General features: G+C 48.6%; 1 protein-coding gene across 1 annotated transcript; it reads right to left on the bottom strand.

Moving 5' to 3' along the window:
• Positions 1-6,740: 6,740 nt before the first annotated feature.
• Positions 6,741-20,672, bottom strand: DMRT3 (doublesex and mab-3 related transcription factor 3). The gene is made up of 2 exons (XM_041729870.1): positions 20,210-20,672; positions 6,741-7,708 (listed from the first exon to the last, which is right to left on the bottom strand). Exons 1-2 carry the CDS (start codon positions 20,670-20,672, stop codon positions 6,741-6,743), a joined length of 1,431 nt encoding a protein of 476 aa, XP_041585804.1.
• Positions 20,673-21,706: the final 1,034 nt, after the last annotated feature.

The raw sequence follows: 21,706 nt of genomic DNA, 5'->3' as shown, positions 1-21,706 counted from the left end.
ACTCTCCACTGGGCATGGAGCCCAGTTTGGGGATCAATCCCAGGACCCTGAAATCATGACCTGAGCTAAAACCTAGAGTCAGACACTTAACTGAGCCACCCAGGTCCCCCTGACTTCTCCCTTTCTAATCTCAAATGTAGGGAGTGAGACTTTTTCAAACTTTAAGTGAACAAACTACCTCCTATTTCCTCAAAGGGGACAGGCTGAGGGCATAGACACGGTGGCAGATTTATCTGTAGCGTCCACAGCTAATTCTCTTAATGCTCAGCCTGTCTACCTGCAACTCGTTCACTCTTTTCCCTCTTCCCTACCTTTCCCCAGGTGGAATGCCTGCTACACTCGATCATCCCTTTGTGTACAAAATAGAAAAAGGCACCTCCCAAGACCAGGCCCTTTCTGGTCTAGCAGTCAGAAAAGAGCACTCACTGGTTACAGATTTGAGCCCCTACTTGCCCTCCTGGCCAAGCCCTTTGGTGCAACACACAAAATGCAAAGCCACCCACAGCAGGCAATGTCACCTGGGGCTCCCTGAAGGCAGAAGCCAACGAGGAAGGCTGCGGCTAGCTTGGGGAGCCAGAAGTCTGCAGGTGAGACAGAGCCCGTGTGGATCACCATAGTGGCCCCCGGTCCCAAGTCACTCTCACCAACCCTCCCTCCATAGAAGCCATCACACATCTGACTCCAACAGTTGGGTAGGGAGACAGAGGACTTTCTCCCCACTAAAGAACCTTCCACAGACTTTTGGAATCTTTCATTTCAATTACAGTAAAATGGCACCTGGGTGGCTCAGTTGGTTAAGCCACCCAGGCACTCGGCTAGTTAAGCCCACTTTGGGCTCGATGCTGAGTGTGGAACCTACTTGAAAAAATAGAAGATGTTGCAGTGTAAGTGTGAGGTCACATCTAAAACAACCAAGCCATGACTCAAGTCTTCTGGAGGTATAATCTTTCTGCAACTGCGAAGTCCAGTGGCTTTGCTGGTGGGATATACGAAAACACTTGACACAGCCTGACAACTCCCACCAACTCTCAGAATCCAACCGGTAAATAAACCCCACTGCAATTTGAGGAAAACCGTGACCATTTTTATTGACCCTTCATGCTGAAATGGTAAAGGATATTGTGGGGACACTGAAGCACGTCACTGAACAGACCATCAGCAAGAGGCAAGATTGCCCCTTCTGAGCCTCCTCTGCCCTCTGAGATTAGAATTTGGGGAGGACGCACTCGGAAATGATTTTTTTCCAGTAATGACAACGTTCAGCACCGCATAAGAAATGAAATTGAAGCATTGATCTTCTTCTTCAAGTATAGGATAGCTTCAATATTAAAATTAACATATAAATTTAGCATCCATCTTATTTCCAACTCACCTCTGCTGAGCAAATGCGCATATAAAGAATGAATGACTGAAACAGAACGCCCTGAAATCAAGTCCATTTTTCAAGTCTATCAGATCAAATGCAGGCAGTGCCTGTTTTCTGGGCACCCAACAAATGTTCCCAGGGCATCGCCCTTTCCATCGCCTCCCACCAACCTAGCCCTAGAACAGCTTGGGGACCTTGGAAGATGAGTCCCTAAAGAGCAGATCCCATAATACATGACTGCTCCACTGTATACCACCTCCTGTGGTCCAATTTCTTTTTGTAAATCTGTAAATTTTAAGTGTTCTCAGGTTCTTAGAGGCCTTTCAGCTGGGGCACCTTGGTGGCTCAGTGGATGAGCATCTGCCTTTGGCTCAGGGTGTGATCCCAGGGTCCTGGGATCGAGTTCTGCACTGGGCTCCCTGTATGGAGCCTGCTTCTCCCTCTGCCTGTGTCTCTGCCTCTCTCTCTCTCTGTGTCTCTCATGAATAAATAAATAAAATCTTAAAAAGAAGAAGAAGCCTCCCAGCTAACTGCAACAGCCTGGACCCAGGGTTCAGGACCACTGCCCCCCTCTCTCTGGTATCTGTCACCTCTCCAGTTGCCATGTTATTAATTTTGACCACTGCCATGTACCTGGCTAAGAAATGCCTTGCTTCTCAAAACATTGCTGCAACTACCTTGGTTTTTCCCCTCATCAAGGGCATTGATATTTCATCTGTAAGAATCACCTGTTAGAATGGCTCTTATCAAAAAGAGAAGAGGTACTAGGTGCTGGCAAAAATGAGGAGAAAGGGGAGCCCTTCTGGGGTGCCTGGTGGCTCAGTCGTTGGTTAAGCATCTGCCTTCAGCTCAGGTTGTGACCTCAGGGTCCTGGGATCCTGCCCTACACCAGGATCCCTGCTCAGCAGGGAGTCTGCTTCTCCCTCTTCCTCTGCTCCTTCCCCTGGCTTACATGTGCTCTTACTCTCTCCCTTGCTCACTCTCTCAGATAAATAAATAACATCTTTAAAAATAAATTGTTTAAAAAGGAAGCCCATGTGCAATATTGGTGAGAATGAAAACTGGTGCAGACTCTCTGGAACAGTGTGGAGGCTCCTCAAAAAACTAGGAACGGAACTACACTGTGACCCAGCAATGGCACCTGTGGGTATATATCTAAAGAAAATGAAACTGGTATCTCAAAGAGACCTCTCCACCCATGTTCACTGGAGCATTATGCACAATACACGGAAGCCAAGACACGGAAACAACCTAAGTGCCCATCAACAGACCAGGAGATAAAGCAAATGTTACATACTAAGTGAAATAAGCCAGTCACCAAAAGGCAAGTACTGTGTGGTCTCGCTTACACATGGAATCTAAAAATAGCAAAAGTCACAAAAACACAGTAGAATCGTGGTTGCCAGGGGATGGAGGGTGAGGGGCATGGGGAGAGGTTGCTCCAAGGATACAAACTCATAGTTGTAAGATGAGTAAGTTCTTGATATCCAACGTACAGCATGGTGGCTAGAGTTCACAGTACTATATTGTATGCTTGGAAGTCACTAAGAGAACAGATCTAACTGTTCTCACCACAAAATAAAAACAAAAACAACAAAAAAAAATAATCCTGTGAGGTGATGGATAACTAACCTTACTCATGGAAATCATTTTGCAATATATACACCTATCAAATCGTCACCTCATGCCCCTTAAACTTACACAATGTTATATGTCGATTATATCTTAGCAAAACTGGCGGGAAGAGGGAGGGAACTACTGATGTTTCTTAAAACTTAAAGTTCCAGGGGTGCCTGGGTGGCTCAGTGGTTGAGCATCTGCCTTCGGCTCAGGGCATGATCCTGGGGTCCTGGGATCGAGTCCCACATCAGATTCCCTCCTGGGAGCCTGCTTCTCCCTCTGCCTGTGTCTCTGCCTCTCTCTCTCCGTGCTCTCATGAACAAATAAATAAAATCTTTAAAAACAAAACTTAAAGCTCCAACTCCAGGGCAAAACCTATTTCCAGGTGTCACTAGTAAACTTGGAATCACAGCATAACCTTAAGGGTCAGCAGCACTGGGAAGTCTCAGGAGCTCTAAGTGGCACTCCCCCTGAGAGAAAGGGCAGCACATCTATGCCTCTATCTGGTGCTTTGGCAATCAGAAGTTTCCAAAAACGGGCACTTCTGATCTCAAGTGTGTACTTGATTCAAACATCAACATTGCCGCTAAGGTTCCTTGAGCTGTACATCTAGGGCAGGTGCTCACACGTGGAAGATTACTCTTGCCACAGAAAAGGACATGGGAGGGGATCCCTGGGTGGCTTGGCGGTTTAGCGCCTGCCTTCGGCCCAGGGTGTGATCCTGGAGTCCCAGGATCGAGTCCCACATTGGGCTCCTGCATGGAGCCTGCTTCTCCCTCTGCCTGTGTCTCTGCACCTCTCTCTCTGTGTGTGTGTGTGTGTGTGTGTGTCTCATGAATAAATAAATAAAATGTTTTTTTTTTTTTTTTAAAGAAAAGGACATGGAAGTGGAGGGCGTAGGGATTTCAACCTGTCTCAGCTCCTTTACTCAGCATAGATATAAGAAGAAAATCCAAGGATGTGATGTCCTCAACTCTTAGTGAGTTGAAGAATCACCCGGGGAGGATGATAAACATGCAGGTGCCGAGGCTCTCCGAGATTCTGAACTCAACAAGCAGGGCCCCATGAATCTCAACTAGAAATGGAAGTGCTGGGGGGGCATGGATCACGCTTGGAGACCAGGTGCTATAGACCTTGGCTGACCTGCCCACACTCACATTGTGGGTGAACACAGCATTTAAGACTAGCAGACGGCAGGTCCTCACTAGAATGAGAGATGCCCTGGTTTAACGTGGATTAACTTTCCTCAAGCCTGGCTTGACCAGGCTGCAAGTGTCCTGCCGAGCACCCGTGATTTTGTCTGTGTGACAGATGGGAATTTAGCCAGGAGTTGGTTGATTTTTTCCTCTTTTATGTGAAATAGTAACTGAAGGCCTGTGGCCTACATGGCAGAGGAGGATGGTCTCCGAGTGTTGAGCTAGAATTGAAGGACGGCAGAGGAAGCAAAACTGACCTCTGGGAGCAGGGCAAAGGATCTTAACGGATTTCTCCCATCTGACTCCTGACCACACCTACCCCACCAAACTAAGCATTTCTGGCTTCAGGAGATTATATTGAGGATCAAACATACCTGCACTAGCCTGTGAATTCACTGCCTTACGTATGCACAGTTCCTGTTGCTGCTGGCCATTGTCAAAAAAGGAGTCAAGGACTCTGGTGATCTGTGCGGGTGAAATCATGCTGTGACAGACACTGTATCTTAAGGCGAGTGTTGCTCAATCCTGGTCATTGAACCTGAAGCTGAAGACAGATTTCACACCACCATTGGCTCACAGGGAACCTGTTACCACCGTTGCTTGTTACATAAATGCAGATAAGCTTTTGAGGTGAACATACACTGGGAAATATACTTGTGCCTAGGGAGGCCCAGACATTAGCTCATCTCCACAACAGAAAATGTCCCAGACATGGGTCTTTAGAATCAGGGGTCGTATTCGTTTCTTTGTCACTTCCTTGCTTTCTTCCTTTACAGATAGGCTAATGCTTAAATACAATCCGAACAATAAATAGTATTAAAGCATCCTGGTATGTACCTATGTCCATGAAATACACATTAGCCCAACTAATATAAGGACCTTTTTCTTATCAAACATTCTCATTCCCACAGTGCCCTAGAGAAATAAAGAGATTTTAATTTTAAATGTCTTCCCCCCCCCACCTCCTGGGACCCATTCAAGGGTGATTGGCAGCTGATAGGAGCCCCCGTCCCCCAGTGGAGGGAATATCTCAGGCCAAGAGGATTTGTCCTTCTTCCTTCCAGGCTTATTCCAGCATTGGGAGCTCTTTCTGCATCCTTGTCATGCAGAGGCTTTTATTTATGTGCTTATTTACTTCCCTTCCGCCTTCCTAAGTTTATTGTCAGACTTAAGCAGTCGTCTTTGCTTTCATGCACTTGGAAGAATGGACACAGTAAGAGAAGTGGTTGGCAGGGGCACCACTGAACAGCATTGTTTGAAAACTCCCTTTTTAAAATATCTGAGCAAGAATGCAAAAGCTACTGAGCTTAATTAATAGCAGTAATAGCTCTCATTTATCAAGGGCTTTCTCTCTGTCAGGTACGGTGCTAAGTACTTACATTGTAAACTGTTGCATTGTTACTTTATTCTTTAATGGGACTCTCCATTATCATCCCTGCTTGTCTTGGACCCGTGGACAGGTGCCTTGGACAACAGCAGACACAAAGCGTTCTCTGACATAGAATAGGCACTAAGTATCTGCCGGAGAATTAGATGAATGAGCAGAGGGACTGAATTGAACCCTGTTCTTAGCCAATAAATTCTCCATCTCCCTAAATGCAGCCCCCAAACTTTGCCATCCCTATCTCTCACGGAATGTCCCATTTAACTGATACCGTGATTCCTGATCCATGCGCTGGTGAGTAGCCTTGACATCGAGTTTCTCTCTTTAGAGATCCTCTTTCCACAAGTAGAAATGACATAAACGAAGATCGTCTCCTTAGTTTATTTTTTTTTCTAGAGTCCTCAGCATGCTACATTAACCTGACAAAGCTTAATCTTGTGTTCATTTCACAATACATTTCATGCAGTTCACAGCTGTGATTGGCTTTACATTGACATTATGCATGTTTCAATTCAGCCATGTGAAAAGAATAATCCTTAATGGGAGTTTGTCTCCGAAAACTGTCCAAGCTTAAATAAGCATGTGAGCGGTTCACTCTATTCTTAAGTGCAGTCTCTCTCTAAAACGCAGGAAGGATTTTTAGCATAAGAATATAAGGTCCCTGTGTATAGTCCATTTGCAACCGAACCACTTGCTTTATTTGGGTTTTACAAATCCTGAGGCATCCTCTTTTACAAAAACCGCATTCAAGTATACTATTTTCTCGGACATTCCGGGTTGAGTTTGAGGCAGGAGCAAAAGCTGACCTTCAGCTTTATAGATCCCCCCCACCCCGGCCCCCACCTCCCACATCAATCTTCGGTGGCCCAGGCTTTCCCAAGACTATTCTCAGCATCAGACCCTCTTTTAACAGTACACATTCAGCACTAAAGCCACAGAGCAGAGCTATTTGGCATTTCCCAATGAAGTGCAAGAAATTAAATAAGTTATGTTTTTATTGCTAAGGTATAGCATCGAGCACAGTCACTTTGTCAACCAGGAGGAGAGAGGGTATGCACAGGAGGTGGCCTCTCTCCCCGCACGGGGGGAGGGCAGGGGGGAGGGGGAGGAGGGGGGTTTCAAATGCACAGAAAAAAAAAAAGTCACCTGGTCACACCCCCCCAGCAGGTGCGCTTTAGGAGGAAGTGTTGAGTATTCGAGAGTCTGAGGAGTCGGACCTCTCGTCATAGTCCTCCTCGGCGTACAGCGGCTGCTTGGCCACGATGGGACAGCCGTCGTCGGGGAGGGAGATGCGGGGGTCCTCGGGGGCGCGCGCGGGCAGCACCGGGGAGCCCCGGAAGACGCCGGAGTTGGCGGGGAAGGGGCCCACGTACTGGGACCTCAGCTGGTACTGCTGCTGCAAGGTCATGGTGTTCCACAGGGTCACGTCGTTGGGCAGAAAGGGGCTCGACTGGTTCCTGGCCAGGGTGTTCCGCAGCATCAGCGGGTACCGGGGCGGCTGGGGGAAGGGGTGCTGCAGGGGCACGGCCAGCGGGCTGGGCACCACGTTGGCCGAGTCGGCCGAGAACCTCAGCGTGTCCGGGACCCTGAAGGCCGAGCCCACGGACCACTTGGAGGCCGAGAGCGGGTAGGAGCCCAGGCCGTGTTCGAAGAGGTGCCCGTTGGGCGGCAGCACCAGCGCCTCGGGCTCGGCCGCGGTCCGCTCGGAGGCCGCCGCCGCCGACGAGCGGCTGGACAGCAGCACCTCCACGGCGCCCACCAGGTCCCCGCCGCAGCCCTTGAGGATGAGCTCCAGCACCGCCGGCTTCTGGCCCGGGAAGATCTTCTTCAGCACTTCCAGGGGCGGCCGGTTGGCCTTGAGGCTGAAGGGCAGAGACACGGTGCCCGAGGGGCCCTCGATCAGCAGGTGGCTCTGCTCCGCCGCGCACTTGGGGCTGCCGGGCCGGCTCCCGGGGGCGCCTCCGCCCTTGGCGAGCGCGAAGCCGCCCTCGTCCACCGACACCACCTCGGGGCTCTCGGGGCCGAAGCAGCCCTTACTGTGGGCCACGTCCGGGGAGCTCCTCTGGTCCGCCTCCTTGTCGCTGAAGCCCTCCGCGTTGTCGGCCGAGCCGCCGCCGTCCCCCAGCCGGTCCTCGGCCAGATCTGGAAAGCGGACAACAGCTGGGTTAATCCTTCCCGGTGTGTGTGTGTGTGCGCGGAAAGAGGAACAGATGTGCTGGGGCCTGAGCCCCCACCCCACCCCACCCACCCCACCCCCAGGCCATTTGGAAGGAGGAATGCAAGCTGGGTGGGTGCCAACACGCTGGGAGCCTGCCTTTCTTCTCTTTTTTCTTTTTCTTTTTTTCTTTTTCTAAGGAAGGGCTACACCCAATGTGAGGCTTGAACTCAGGACCCTGAGATCAAGAGTCGCAGGCTCTAGGGCTGAGCCAGCCAGGCGCCCCCCACCCCCCCCACACACACCTCCGTTCAGGAAGCTTTTTAAGAAAAGAAATCCTAACCACCTCACTAGAGAATGGGGACTGAAAAAAAAAAAAGAAGACTAAATAAAGATCTAGAAATTGGAGCAATTTCTCAGACAGAGCAGCTTGCCTCAAACACAGAACAGTGATGGGATACCTATAACCCTAAAGGATGTGGCTGTCAGGGCAGTAATGATCTAAATGAAGACGCTCTGTAGGTCTAGGGATTGACACAGCCCAGGGAAGGCCGGAAAAATGAGCTCGGGTTTGTCTCCCGGCTCCTTTTCTGCACACGAGGTGCCTGGTGTCAACTAGGGACATCATCCCACGTAGGGACACCCTATGTGGGTCGTGCACCATATATATATATACACACACACACACACACACACACATATCCATGGAAGGGAATTTTTATATCTCAAATCCATTTCCCAGAGGCAGATTTTGTGTTAAATATGCCTCGTGAACTAGTCCTATGTTTCCTCAGGTTACCATGGACCATAGCTAATCAATATAATTTCCAGAAAGAAGCCTCGATCCATTGAAATCTTTCTTGCACGGCCACTCGAGGGACTGACAGATTTGGTCTCCTGGAGCTTGCAGTAGAGGGCAAGTAAAACCAGCTGTGAATTCTGGATGGTGGGGCAGGTCGCAGGACAGGAAGGAAACAGCTGGAGAGATTTGTCAAACTGCGTAGGGGGCATGATCCTTCAGTGAAACAATGCACCCATAACTCCGGGACCAGGGGGTGCAAGAGGTAAAAACGTTTCACAAACTGTTTTATTAGTAAGGTTCATGGAGAGGATTTAAAGATACCTTCTTGAATTATACCAAAAGGAAGGAAAAGCTTCCCAAATAAAGCAGAGATTTGCTGTGAACTAAACCAGCTGCAAATGTCACATTTTGACCTAACACATTACCCGCCCCCCCAAAGGGCTAGTATTACAGCGCGAAGCGGGCAGAAAGGAGTAGGTAAGACTGGTTTGCTTGCAGTAGGAAATGCCAACAGACTTTTATAATAAAAAGAACATATTCTTTATTAGCATGCTCTGTGCAAGGAGATTTTTATCCTTTTGAAAACATTGGCTGTCTCTACTCAAAGCCAGTGTAACTGATCTAAAGATGAAAATTATTAATGACCCAGTTGTCAGGTTGTAAACAATCGCTTTGCCTGTGTTTTCTGCGGCCCTTTCTGAATAGCTTCATTGTCACCTTCTCTGTGGGCACACCTGATTATATTTAGAAAGCCAGCCGGTGAAATTTCATCAGAGCAGCTGCAAAAATCTATCTCCTCCAATTTGTTTTTGTTTATTTTAAAAGCCTTAAGACAAAGGCCCGTTTATGAACATTCTTCTAACGTGAGATTTATCTTCAATATAATGGGGAAATAAAACGTTGGTTCTCCACAAAGCAATAAATAAATACCTGCCAAGCAAAGACAAATACGTCTTAAAATATGTTTAAACTGTATCAGTGCAACTTTGAGCCATAAATCTGATACAAATTCACACTTATCCCAAGTTTGCAGATTAATAAGCCACTGCTTTTTCCAATACACAATGTAAGGTTTCTATGCGGGGATCATCTGCAGCCTGCACGTATCAAGCCAACTTTGCTTTCTAGAACAGCTCTGGGACATGCGCAAGACCTGTTTTGGTAAGAGAAACTTGACATCTCCCCTCCTGCAACCCCCTAGGACAGGGGACCCAGATGCCCTGTCCTCTGAGTGAATGTGTGTTTGTTCTTAAACCAAAAAAGGAAAAACAACACAGAAAAAACTTCTACAGATTCCCATTCTAAGCAACTAGACCTACCTACATTCTGACTCATGACCCCATGCATACCTCTTGGCAGTTACTCTGTCACGAAACACTTGAAAATGAGTGGACAGTGACAGTATGTTAGCTCAGCACTGACGTGAACACATAATTGGACTTGGGCCCCTGCTCAATGGGGCTTGGGAACACAAGCCAAATACACTCCCCAGGGAAATAGAAAATAAAATTATGCTTTAAATACTGTGTATCTCTAAACAGGGCTTTTGAATTTAACTTTAGCTTTCCTTACCTATTATTTTCAGTATCAAGTATCTGTATGCCTGTAATATGCAAGATACTGAGAGAAACAGAAAAAAGGAAGTGGAAAATACCAGGAAGTGTAAGACTAGCCCCTAATCTGTGGGACTTAGTATCTAGTTGGGCAGATAAGATGCATGGGGATGGAGAAAAGCAAACATAGCCAGAAAGAACTTGCTTTGTATCCAGGATGATACATAGTGTACACAAATGTTCACAGTGGCATCATCTGCAACAGACAAAAGGTGGGAGCAACCCAAGTGTCCCCAGTGGATAAATGGATAAATAAAATGTGATACACACATGCAATGGAATATTAGCCTCAAAATGTAATGAAATTCTGACCCCGGGTTATGATAGGGATGAACTCTAAAAATATGCTAAATGAAATAAGTCAGTCACAAGAGGACAAATACTCTGATTCCACTTATGTGAGGTACCTAGAATAGACAAATTCACAGAGATTGAGAGTAGAAGGATCATTAACAGGATCTGGGAGGGAGGGGGAGAGGGACGGAATGGCACTTATCCTGTCACTGGTACAGGGGATTCAGATGATGAAAAAGTTCTGGAAATGGACAGTAGTGGTGGTAGCACAACATTGTGAATATTACTCAATGCCACTACATTGTACCCCTAAAAAAAGTTAAAATAGTAAATTTTATATTATGTATATTTTACCACAATAAAAAAAGATAAATATGACACACAGTACACAGCAATATAAGAGATGGTGAGATTTTTTTTTTCTTTTTGAAAGCAAGAGAAACTACTGGTTCTTCTATGAAATAAGTATATAAGTACAGCTAGGAAGCTCAAAACTTAGCTATTTTTTAATGAGTGAACCTAAAAGAGGCTTCCTATTTTAAAAAATAACTTTTTCCAGGGTGTGTGGCTGGCTCAGTCCAGGGAGTTTGTGACTCTTGATCTCCAGGTAGTGAGTTCAAGCCCCACGTTAAAGGTAGAGTTTACTTTAAAAAAAAACAATCTTAAATAAAAAAAAAAAAGATAATTTTTCCCATGCCGGATGAGCTGCAAACACTGAACACATGTGTGGAAAATGTTTTAAGGTCTCTCAACAAACTCACTCTTCCACAGAACACTTCAGTCTCCAGAAGAAAGTGATTCAAAGCACGGAAGTTTAGCCAAAGGGAGCTAGAGAATGATGTCCCAGTTAATCTGACACATCTGCCATTATGAAAATGTAGTATTTTTTTCCCCCAAAATGGCAAAAGATATACTATCCTGAAGTACTGGATACTGGATGACAAGACTATAAACCTGAAAATACAGAATTCTACTCTTGTGCCTATGTTCCTGTTCTGCAGAACAAGCCACAACAGAATCTTATATGGGGTGCCAGCTTGCTCACCAGCTGTGAACCCCCAGGACTGCAAGGGCCCCTGCCTTTCTGATTTTTTGTGCCACCCTGCTACATGGCATGCCCAGAGCAGCACGTGCTTCTGGTAACTTCTCAGGGGGAGTGGTGGTGGTGGGCTGGGCTGTGCCCATTCATCCACACTGTCTTCTCAGGTTTCAGGGCAGTCAGCCTCTCTAGCTTGGGTGTCCAGGCGATGGTCAGATGGGAAAAAAAAAAACAACAACAAAAACAAAAACAAAAACAAAAACAAAACAAAACAAAACAACCTAACAGGGTGTCAGAGGAATGAAATCTAAAAAGTAGAAAGTCAGGGTATCCCAACCAACTGGGCTCAGTGCTGCTGATACCGTGTTCAAAGGGAAGACTTAGACCTTGAAGGAAGCAGGGGAGTGGGACACACCCAAGGCTTTTGTGCACCTGAGCCCCACATAAAAGTCCTCCTACAGGCTGGTGGGTGAGCAAGATCCCTCTCAACGGCCAAGGCTGTTGGGGTTGCAAAGCTGGACAAGGCAAGACTAGCCTCTCACCTTGTGCCAGGAGTCCCTCCTCACCATCATAATTTCTGAAGGGCAGACTGCAGAGCCCCTGCAATTTTGTGGCACTATGGTATCTAGTATTGGATATACAGCTGTACCTACACTGGATGTATTGTAAATTGTTCTATAAATACAGACTTTCACGAGTAATTATAGAGGGTGGGTTTTGAGCTCAGTGATAAAGGGTAACTTAATAATGGGTGTTTCTTTACATCTCTAGGTTTTTTTCCCCCTAAATGAACTTTATAAAATGTTCATGTTGGTTTAAAACACAAAGGCCTTTCTAGATACAGAAATGTGACACTGCCAACCAACAAAATAAAAAGGGAAATAGTCCCCGAACACTTGACCCTCTTTCTCCTCGAACCTAACACCCTAATTCCTAGGACATAGACAGTAAGAATATACTCCAACTGATAACATTTTTACCCCTAGCATCTGGGGGCAGGAAGCCATGCCTACTAGTCAAAAAAGTAGAAAGACAAAAATTTCATTTGATATTCCAAGTCACCTATTGGAAGTGATACAATCTGCTGTTTCTAAGGCTTAAACAGACAGGTATTTTTTAAGTCTTACTACTCACTCTTCAAATTCATATTTTTCGTGATATAGACATGCTCCTAGCCACCCCTGAGCTAAACCCTTCACTCGGGTCAAAATATGTAAAAGAAGTAGATATTCAATTAGGAAGGAAATTTTTTTCTATCAATAATATGCTACCAACTTCAAAAAAAATACGTAAGCCTTAAGATAGCTACAAGACTTTTTTTTAATCCCCTTTTGCTACAGACTTTAGGGAAAGAAACTGAACACTCACACAAAAGTGACTTCCAATCTAAAACTACAGTTTGTGGAGCGCCTGGGTGGCTCAGTGGTTGAGCATCTGCCTTCAGCTCAGGTCATGATCAGGTCCTGGGATCGAGTCTCACATCGGACTCCCCACAGGGAGCCTGCTTCTCCCTCTGCCTATGTCTCTGCCTCTCTCTTTGCGTCTCTCATGAATAAATAAAAAATCTTTAAAAATAAATAAAACTATGGTTTGCAAAATCTTTCCTCTTTTAGAAGACTTTAAATATGAAAATGTAGTTATATATATATATATATATATATATATATATATATATTTTAAAGACCTAGGTATTCATTTCAAATAGTTTGGTAAGCCAACCACACATGTGAAATAAACACAAAAATGGAGACTCTTTCAGGCTTAAATGTGGTGGGTTTTTTTCCATTCTACCCCATTATACCTACAAAAATATTATCTTGAATAAAAAACACAAAAACATTGGCATAGAGAGGAACATTTCCTAGAATAAGTCACTGGACTTTTTTTTTCTTTTGAAATCATGTCATTTTGGGATGTGGATTGTATGGCCTCTTATGCTGACTTGAGCTTTGGGGGACACACCTCTGAGTGTACCCTGATGAATGGTTTTCTCAGCACCCAAATCTTAAAGCAATGACAGGGGAAAAGCCCAGGCAGGACCTGGTGCTTCTAGAAGAGACCAATGGCCAGTCAGAACGTTAACAGGAGACACACGTTTTTACATTTCTGTTATCTTTATCTCACACTAGAAGTGCTGAATCATAAAAAAACAAAAAACAACCACAACAACAAAACCAAAACCTGAGTGGCTGAAAATCTAAAGTACAGCAGGAAATGAGTATCAGTGGAAAATCTTTTTCTTTCTGGGTTGGTGAGGGTTGGGGGAGGACCTGTGAAGAGTACAAATCGTCAGGCTTTGCTTTTTAAAAAATCATTAACATAATATAATAACATAACATAATCATTAATAATATATGAAGGAATCAGGATGGTTCCTTGGGATCGATATTTGGGGGGAACACTGCTATAGAAAGAGCAGAACTTAAGAAAATAAAACTTGCAATGGTGGACTTCGTACATCCTGAAAAACTGAGTTTTGACCCCTTCAGTGACTCAGGAACGCTTTTCAAGAAGCAGGAGAAAAATCATCTATAAATCCACATGTTCATTTGGAACTGACAGAAATGCAGCTCTCTATTCATCTGTTTAACAGAAACCCTTAAGTCTCTCACCATGCCCCCAGCACTTATTAGGTAAGATTACACAGAGCTGATCAAAACATTGCCTCTTGGCCACTGAGAGGCTTGCAGTTTAACTAGTCTTCTGCAAAATTTTTCCACGTTATCCGTGCGGTTGGTCATATTTTTCGTTAAAACACAGCAAATCACCTCAAGGGCCAGCCGCTGGGCAGGCTAAGGTGTATTCATAGGGTTCACGCTGTTGTAAACATTGGCACGTAAAGACAATGGTTGCAACAAATACTCATATTGAACTAACAGAAGTAATAAGCGGTGAGAGCAGAACACCAATCCCAGCTCCGTAAAACGTAGTCTGCCTGGTCACTGGAAGCAGAAACAGGGATGAGAGATTCAGTAAAGAACTGACCCGTTCTGAATGTTCAGTTTTCCACAATACTGTTAATTACGGTATTGTAATACTGTTAATTCAGTTGACTGTGCTTATTTTTTATAGCTGTTGAATTAGAAAATAAAATGGAAAAAAAAAAACCCACCGAGTTTTTTCGTTTTAGTTTCTTTAGAGAAGTCTGAGGTGCAGAGACAAGGGGGTGACTCACTAGCCTGTAGGACGCTGGAGAGTGACATGACCTAATCCCAAGGTGATGGACCTGGGAGGACCAGTTGTTCTACTACTTGGGCCCTGATCTCTGCCACGAGCTCCCATGCGTCCCTCATTTCCAGGCCCACTGTGCCATTAGGGCCATGCGGGACTAGACATGAAAATCCAGAGATCAGAAGAGCCAGAACAGGTTAAAAAGCCAAAGAAAGGAGGAAAACAAGAGGGGAGGCAGAGGGGATGGAGAGGGAGAGGGGAGAAAGGGAGGCAGGCAAATAGATTAGGAGCTCCATCCTCTTCTGTCAGGAAGAAGTGCAACATTTCCAGAACGGGGCTCCAAGTCCTCCAGGGACGTTGATTTATGAAGATTTACTCACTTTCTCTCTGTAAAGCTGTTAGCAGAAAGTGCTGACTGGCCACAGCAAAGAATTTCTCATCAATGCTCTTTGATTGTATTTTGCAAACAAAATGCCTGTTGCTTGGTAACATTTCACTTGAGCCTGACCTTCCCCGAAAGTTATTGCTATCAGATTCGATTTACACTGTCCTCCTGTGATTACTGTAATCTTTTAAACCCGGGAGTTCATCCATCAGGGAAAAGAAAAGTTGGTTGTGTAAGTCGAGAGCACGACTATCGGCTAGATTTATAACCCAGAGGAGTGTGTTGGGGGGGGTGGGGGGCTCGTTCTCGGATGGCAGTGGGCCTGTGGTGGCCAGACATGAGCGGATAACACCCTTGTTTCCTGCCAGCCCTGTCCTCGGCACCACAAGAGGATCACCAGGGGCTCCCCAGAAAGAAAGAGAAGCTGGTGGATGCCCCAGAACGACCCCCACATTGAGGGGCGACTGGCGCTGGGTGGGGCCTGTCTGGGGCCAGGGTAGCCAGATAGGACGCCAGGACACCCATTTACATTCGAACTTCAGATGAATAATGAAAAGCTTTTTAGTTGCAGTATGCACCCTGGATTATATTTTTAAAAGATTTAATTTATTTATTCATGAGAGACACAGAGAGGCAGAGACATAGGGGGAGAAGCAGGCTCCCTGCAGGGACCTCGATAAGGGACTGGTCCCAGGACCTGATCATAACCTGAGCCCAAGGCAGATGCTCAACCACTGAGCCACCCAGGTGCTCAAACCATGCAATATTTGACATCCTTTTTTGTTTTTGGCTATTTGCACATTTTTGTGCTAAATCTGGCAACACACCACCGAAGCTGAAGCTCCGGAGGCAAGAAGGCAGGAGGGAGGGAGCAGAAAGGGCATGAGGCGCTTCGGGCTCCTGGGTCCTGTAGTGCAACCCCCAGAGTGAGCCAGGAGGGAGCCTGCAGCACCCGAGGCCGCCCCAGAAAGCAGGGGCCTACGAGCTGGCCACGTGTGCCTGTCCTAGGACCCGCTGCCCACCCCCATGATGGCCCGCCCCTGTCCCCCTCCGGACCCTGCCCAAGCCCTCTGCCTGCACCACCTGAGCTGCGCCCTGGGTCCCACCCCCTCCGCCAGGCCTGCAGACAGGGTTTGGAAGAGACCATGACTTCAGGACCTCAGGACGGTTTGCTCCTCTGCATTTGGTTGGTTTTGTGTTTCCAAGCACAACTGAAAGTCAGGTTCCTTGCCCCAAATCAAGGTGTCTTAAATAACCAGATCCCATCTTTAAAATTTGTAACCCCATTTCATGAATGACTTTGAAGTCTTTCCCGCTTTTTCGTTTGCTTCTGTCCTATCATCACCAGGATTTCCCATTACGGCCTGGACTGGTGATCCCATAACAATCATGGTACTAGCAGGTGCATCTGTCTCTTTAAATAAATAATAATAATAATAATAATAATAAAAGTAAAAGTAAATTACTTAGGAAGCAGATGGGACAGGACCCAATCAAGCTGGAGCAAAAAAGCACAGAGCCGGCATTAGGTTGCTAAGACGGGCGGAGCAGGAGGTAAAACTAAATAAAGAGTTTTCCATAATCACCTTACTTCTCCCCTGCCCTATAGGTCTCTTGTTTGCTCCTTTCCAGGAGACCCACTCATGAAGGGAGCTCCTGCTTTCCTATCTGATCCTCTTCTTCTGTTCCTAACCAAATACGCTGTGTTTTTTTTAATTTCTTTTTCCTTTAAGAACATTTGAAGGAACTTGTGTACCTATTCATTTTGTAGACAAATGTAGGAAGTATCTATTGGCACAGGTCTTTCCTTGCACAGCTCTAGGGGACCCAGGACACTCTCCTGGAGCGAAAAGCTGGCCGTGGGGGAAGGGATGAGAACACAGGAATGTAATTTTAGCTTCTCACCTTGGTCCTGACCCTTAACTTTCCTCAGCTCTTGAGCTTACGTCCTGAAAGTCTGGCTTGGCTGGTTGAAGCTGCTGACTCAGATACAGTAAGATCTGAAAGAAGCTGACACTTCCCAGGCTATTTTCATGGGAGGGGGGAGGCAGGAGGGTGAAGAGGATGAAGAGGGAATTTAGGAGAATAAGTGAGTCAATGCTACAAAGAAGCTAAAATTAGAATCTCAGGCTCAATCAAAATTTATTACTATGAGGCCGTTCATAGACAAATATCAAGAGAAATGTACACCCAGAAGGAAAAAAGAACGCTCCAATACAGAACTAGAAGTAATAACATTAGACTATGAAAAATTCTCCTTCAGGCCACCGCCACCTTGAAAAGGATGCTCAGTGAGCTTACTACACTCTTGGGTTAAAATCACCCTCATTCCTTTAAAGAATCTGAAGCAGATTTTTAGAGATTTCTTTCAGCAACAGAACTGAATTTTGGTGTTAACGTGTCACTCCCCTAACAGGGTGTTTTTCTTCCAGCAGTGTCCAAGAAACATACCCTTCTCTGGGGCAAGTGGTTTTTCTCAAGGATTTCTGGAGAGGTAAAAGGACTCCCGAGTTTCTGCACCTGTGTTTGTATCCAACAACAAAAAGGCATATGTCTCCATAGCTATGTACAAAAGAGGCCCTTTGCAAAAAGAACCAATGGCATTTTTGACATAGATCTCACAGACAAATCTCTAGAATGTGCCAGCAGGTATTTAGATTCCTAATGGTCTGTGAGCTTATGGTACATGTGGACCTACTATTCAAACAGAGCTTTACTTCTCTAAACATAGTGATCTATTTTTCCAGGATGGCATGTTACATACACTCCCAAAACAACTGCAAAAAGGCATAATACAGACAGTAACTGGGATTCACATCTAGACAGTTTTCCCTAACTTAAACTCAAAAGAAGCTTTCTCCATATAAAGCATTGCATAGAACCGATCCCCTTGTAAGCTTGCCTTCCTAATGGGAAATAATTATCTCTTCTTTTTCTCCCTCCTCCCACCTTTGGATTGGTGATTGGCTTTTTTTTCCCCTTAAAGAATGGAATTATGGGGTCGAACCAATGGAAAGAAGAGAACAAAAGTTATATAAATGAATATGCATAGTATGCAGCCTGAAGAATTGGAAACTAGGCTTTTTGGTCTCTGAGGGCTCAGTGCTCCAAAGCCACCACTCTGACCCCTCCTCGTGGTAAATCCTAGTCTCCTTTTCAATCGCTTGTTTTTCAATTTGGAAGGCTCAGGCGATCCCTGAATAATTGGTTTGGAGTCAGAGAGCACGCACCAGGTCTGGTTTGTCCAGTTGAAATCTGCCTCCCTCTTTTATTCCCCCAAGGCGTGCTACCGCAGCTGCTACCCCGCCTTCCTTCCGGCTCCCACTACCCCTCCTCCCCTGGTTGTTTGGGTTTTGCGACTCTTTAGAAACCTTGAACTTTGGCTATCCCAAAGACTGGTTTGAAGACTGAAGAGCACAGAATGTGAAAGAATGCCCTCTTGGACAAAGACTCCAGAACCCAATGCCCTTGGGGCGCTGCTGGGCAGATGGCCACTGCAAAATGCTACTACCCTTGGCCTACGCAGATTCCTGCTCTGATGTTGGGGAAACGAAGACAGAGAAACTGGAAATGCAAAGGTTAAGGAAAGCTAGTGGCAGGGATCAACTTCTAGAACTGAGACACAACTCTCCTAGTTACTCATCTTAACTTAAAGGAGAAAACAGAAAGAATTTTCTTGAATCTTCTTTCTCCCCGCCTCCCATTTCTCTATGGCAAATCTACACGTACAAAGAGATGAGAGGGACAAAAGATTGACGGGGCATGTGGTGTGTGTGTGTGTTGGGGGGGGCAGGTGCTCATTACTCACAGATATGCTTATACCCTATTTTGGATTAAAGAGCCACAAATTCCATGTTCAGCAAGCTGTCCTCTGCCATAAAACGCCCAGGCCTACTCTTCACATAAGATGTTCTCAGAGCTTCAGACCTGCAGAGCATAACTGAGCAATAGGACAGCCGACCTGTGCCATCCAGGCTTCCTGTCCACTCACTCGTGAGTCTGCATTTCCCCAGCTCCATACAGCAGTCCAGTGCTCCCCGAAAGCATCTTTCCAAAAGCCAGGGTTAATGTCTTTTTTGGGGGGAGGAGGTGGAGAGGAGTGGTGTAGGCAGAAGCTCTATTGCAGTTCTACCTACAGGAGGGCTCTGGGCCTTCCAGGATCTTCCTTTTCCAAAATTTAAGCAACGCTCCTCTCCCCCTTCCTGGGTAGATGGGGCTTTTTTTGCTTTGTACATCTGCCCCAGCCCAAGGGAAACACCAAACACACACCTACTGAATTCCAGCAGCCAAAAATCAAAGGAGCACTTGGGCTGGGTAGGATGACAAGCTAGAGATTCCTCAGGAGGAAAGAGACTCAACCTGGGTCTGCAGGCCTGGGGGAGAAAGCAGATGATGGAAGCAGGGAGGTGGGGTGTGGGAATACACGCACCTCCAAGACTCTGGGCAGACCCACCCTCTCTACACAGCCCAGCAGAGGAGGAAGGGAAGGGGCGGTGAGAGCGCCTTTGCTCCAAGTCTGCCCTTAGCAGCAACAGGCCCACCACACCTGCCTAGAATCAGAAAGGGCTGGGCAGAGGTGTCCTCTGCCGCCACAGGTCAAGTTTTATTTGTTTTTCTTTAAACCACGGAGACAACCGAGGACGGCCTGAGGAATGGTGGTAAACCATGTGGGCAGCTCTGCAAGCTCCGGGTGCGGTGCGCCAGAGTCCGGTCCACTACCGCTACCGGTTCAGGATGCTTTCTGGCCCTTTTCAATGAGGCTGCTACATGGGGCTTCCTTCGGATGCAAGAAGCTGGAAGCCACAGCGCCTTACTAGAAAGGCTTCTGGGTCACTCGAAGTCCCCGGCCCGCGAAGCACGCCCGGCTCGGACTCGGCCAAGCCTTGGCCTGGGCCATTTACCTGCGCCCACCTGTCCCCTGTCCCAACCTCCAAAGGCAAGGCCCTGGATGCTCGCAGCCTGGGAAGCCTGGCCTCGCCGTGGGGCGTGCGCCCGCGTGGGTTTTACCTTGGTCCTGCTTCGACCTCTTCGTGCACGGCCGAAGCGACCACGTCCCCCCTTCTTCCCCGGGGAGCCCGGCTTCCACCCGTTCGGGGTCCGGACCGCAGGCGGCCTGCGCCCGAGTGAGGACCGGCCGGCGGCGTGCGGCGAAGGCCCGAGCCTGCCCGCCCGGCGGGCTCTTACCTGGCTTGGCGAGGGGCGCCTGCAACGCCCCGGGCTGCGGCTCGGAGGCCCAGCGCAGCGCGGCGGCGGCGGCCAAGTCCGCGGCGGGCCGGGGCGGCGGCGGCGGCGGCGGCTGCGGCGGCTGCGAGGTCTGCGGCGGCGGCGGGGCGGCGGCGGCGTCCCCCGGCGGCGGGGGTCCCGGCAGGGCGCGCAGCGAGTCCGGGATGAGGCTCTCGAGGCTCTCGTTGGCCTGCTGCCGGCGCAGCGCCACCTGCGCGGCCATGACCCGCTGCCGCTCGATGATGAGGATGCACTTCTCGCAGGTGCAGTCCTTGAAGCGGCAGTAGCGCTTGTGGCCCTTGAGCCAGGACAGCACGCCGTGGTTGCGGCAGCGCGCGCACTTGGGCGTGCGCTGCAAGGGCGCCCGCGGCGGCTGCGACACGGGGCCGCCCATGTACAGGTAGGGGGAGCCGTAGCCGTTCATGGCCGGGGCTCCGGGAAGGGCGGGCGGGCGCGAGGGCGCTGGCCGGCGGGGCAGGGAGGCCGGCCCCGGGCGCGCGCGGGCGGCGCGGTCCTCGGTCCCGCAGGTCCCGGGCCCCGCGGCCGCTCGGCGAGCCCACGCGCGTCGCGCCTCCGCCAGCCGCGGCCTCGGCCCGCACGACCCCCCGCCGCCCGGGCGCTGCGGCGGCTGCGGAGAGCCGGGAGAGCTCGGGTTGAGGTCTGAGCAGCGCGTCTGCAGCTCCCGCGCGCGCCGGCCGGCCCGGCACCTCCTCCGCCGCCGCCCTCCCCCACCCCTCCTCCCTCCCTCCCTCCCCACCCTCCCCACCCACCCCACCCCCGGGGTCCCGATCTCCTGGCGCTCCCCGCTCCCCACCGCGCTCCCCGCCTTCCTCCTTCCCGCTCGCGCCCCCGGAGTCCCTGCACTTCACCTTCCTCGCCACCTGCAGCCGGGCCGCCCGGGCGGGGGGCGCTCACGGCCCCCTGCTCCGAGCTCCCCACGCTCTGCCGGACTGCGGCGCTCCGGGGACGCGGCGGGGCCCTCGGGGCGGGGACGAGGTGGACCGGCGGGGGCGAGGCGGGGTGCCCGGAGGCCAGTGAGGCGCCGAGCCCGAGGCCGCTTCCATCCTCACCCTGGGCGGCCGAGAGGGCTCCGCGCGACCCGGAGCCCGTGGGAGCGCTCGGGGGCACCCGGGACTCGGCCGGAGCCGGGAAGCCTTTTAAATGGGGGCGAGCCAGGCCCTGCGGCCACTGGCAGGTGGATTTGGGTTAGGCCGGTGGAATTGGCCAGGAAATTTTGGCTTTCCCGAGTCCCTCTGGCAACAATTTTTTTTTCTTTTGCTGCTGTAGAATAAAATAAATGTTTATGAAAACCTGCTGGCTCAAGGATGACAATCCATTTTGCAGGCTATTTCAAAGGGGAAAACAGGCCTTCCCCCACCCCCCACCCCCACCCCCAAACCCTGGCGTTGATTTTGTTGCTCTACCCTCCTCATGTTTTATTTCTGTCCCGGAAGGCCA

This window comes from Vulpes lagopus, chromosome 2 (genome assembly GCF_018345385.1).
Source record: "Vulpes lagopus strain Blue_001 chromosome 2, ASM1834538v1, whole genome shotgun sequence".
NCBI classification, from domain to species: Eukaryota; Metazoa; Chordata; class Mammalia; order Carnivora; family Canidae; genus Vulpes; species Vulpes lagopus.
Note: the sequence above shows the minus strand (reverse complement) of the source record. Positions and strands in the feature narration are given on the sequence as shown.

Bases quoted from the DNA above. Each gene is read 5' to 3' on its own strand.
- DMRT3 (XM_041729870.1), bottom strand. From the start codon at position 20,672: ATGAACGGCTACGGCTCCCCCTACCTGTACATGGGCGGCCCCGTGTCG. The intron at 7,709-20,209 runs GTAAGAGCCCGC...TCCGCTTTCCAG, and splicing joins GGCGCCCCTCGCCAAGCCAG to ATCTGGCCGAGGACCGGCTG.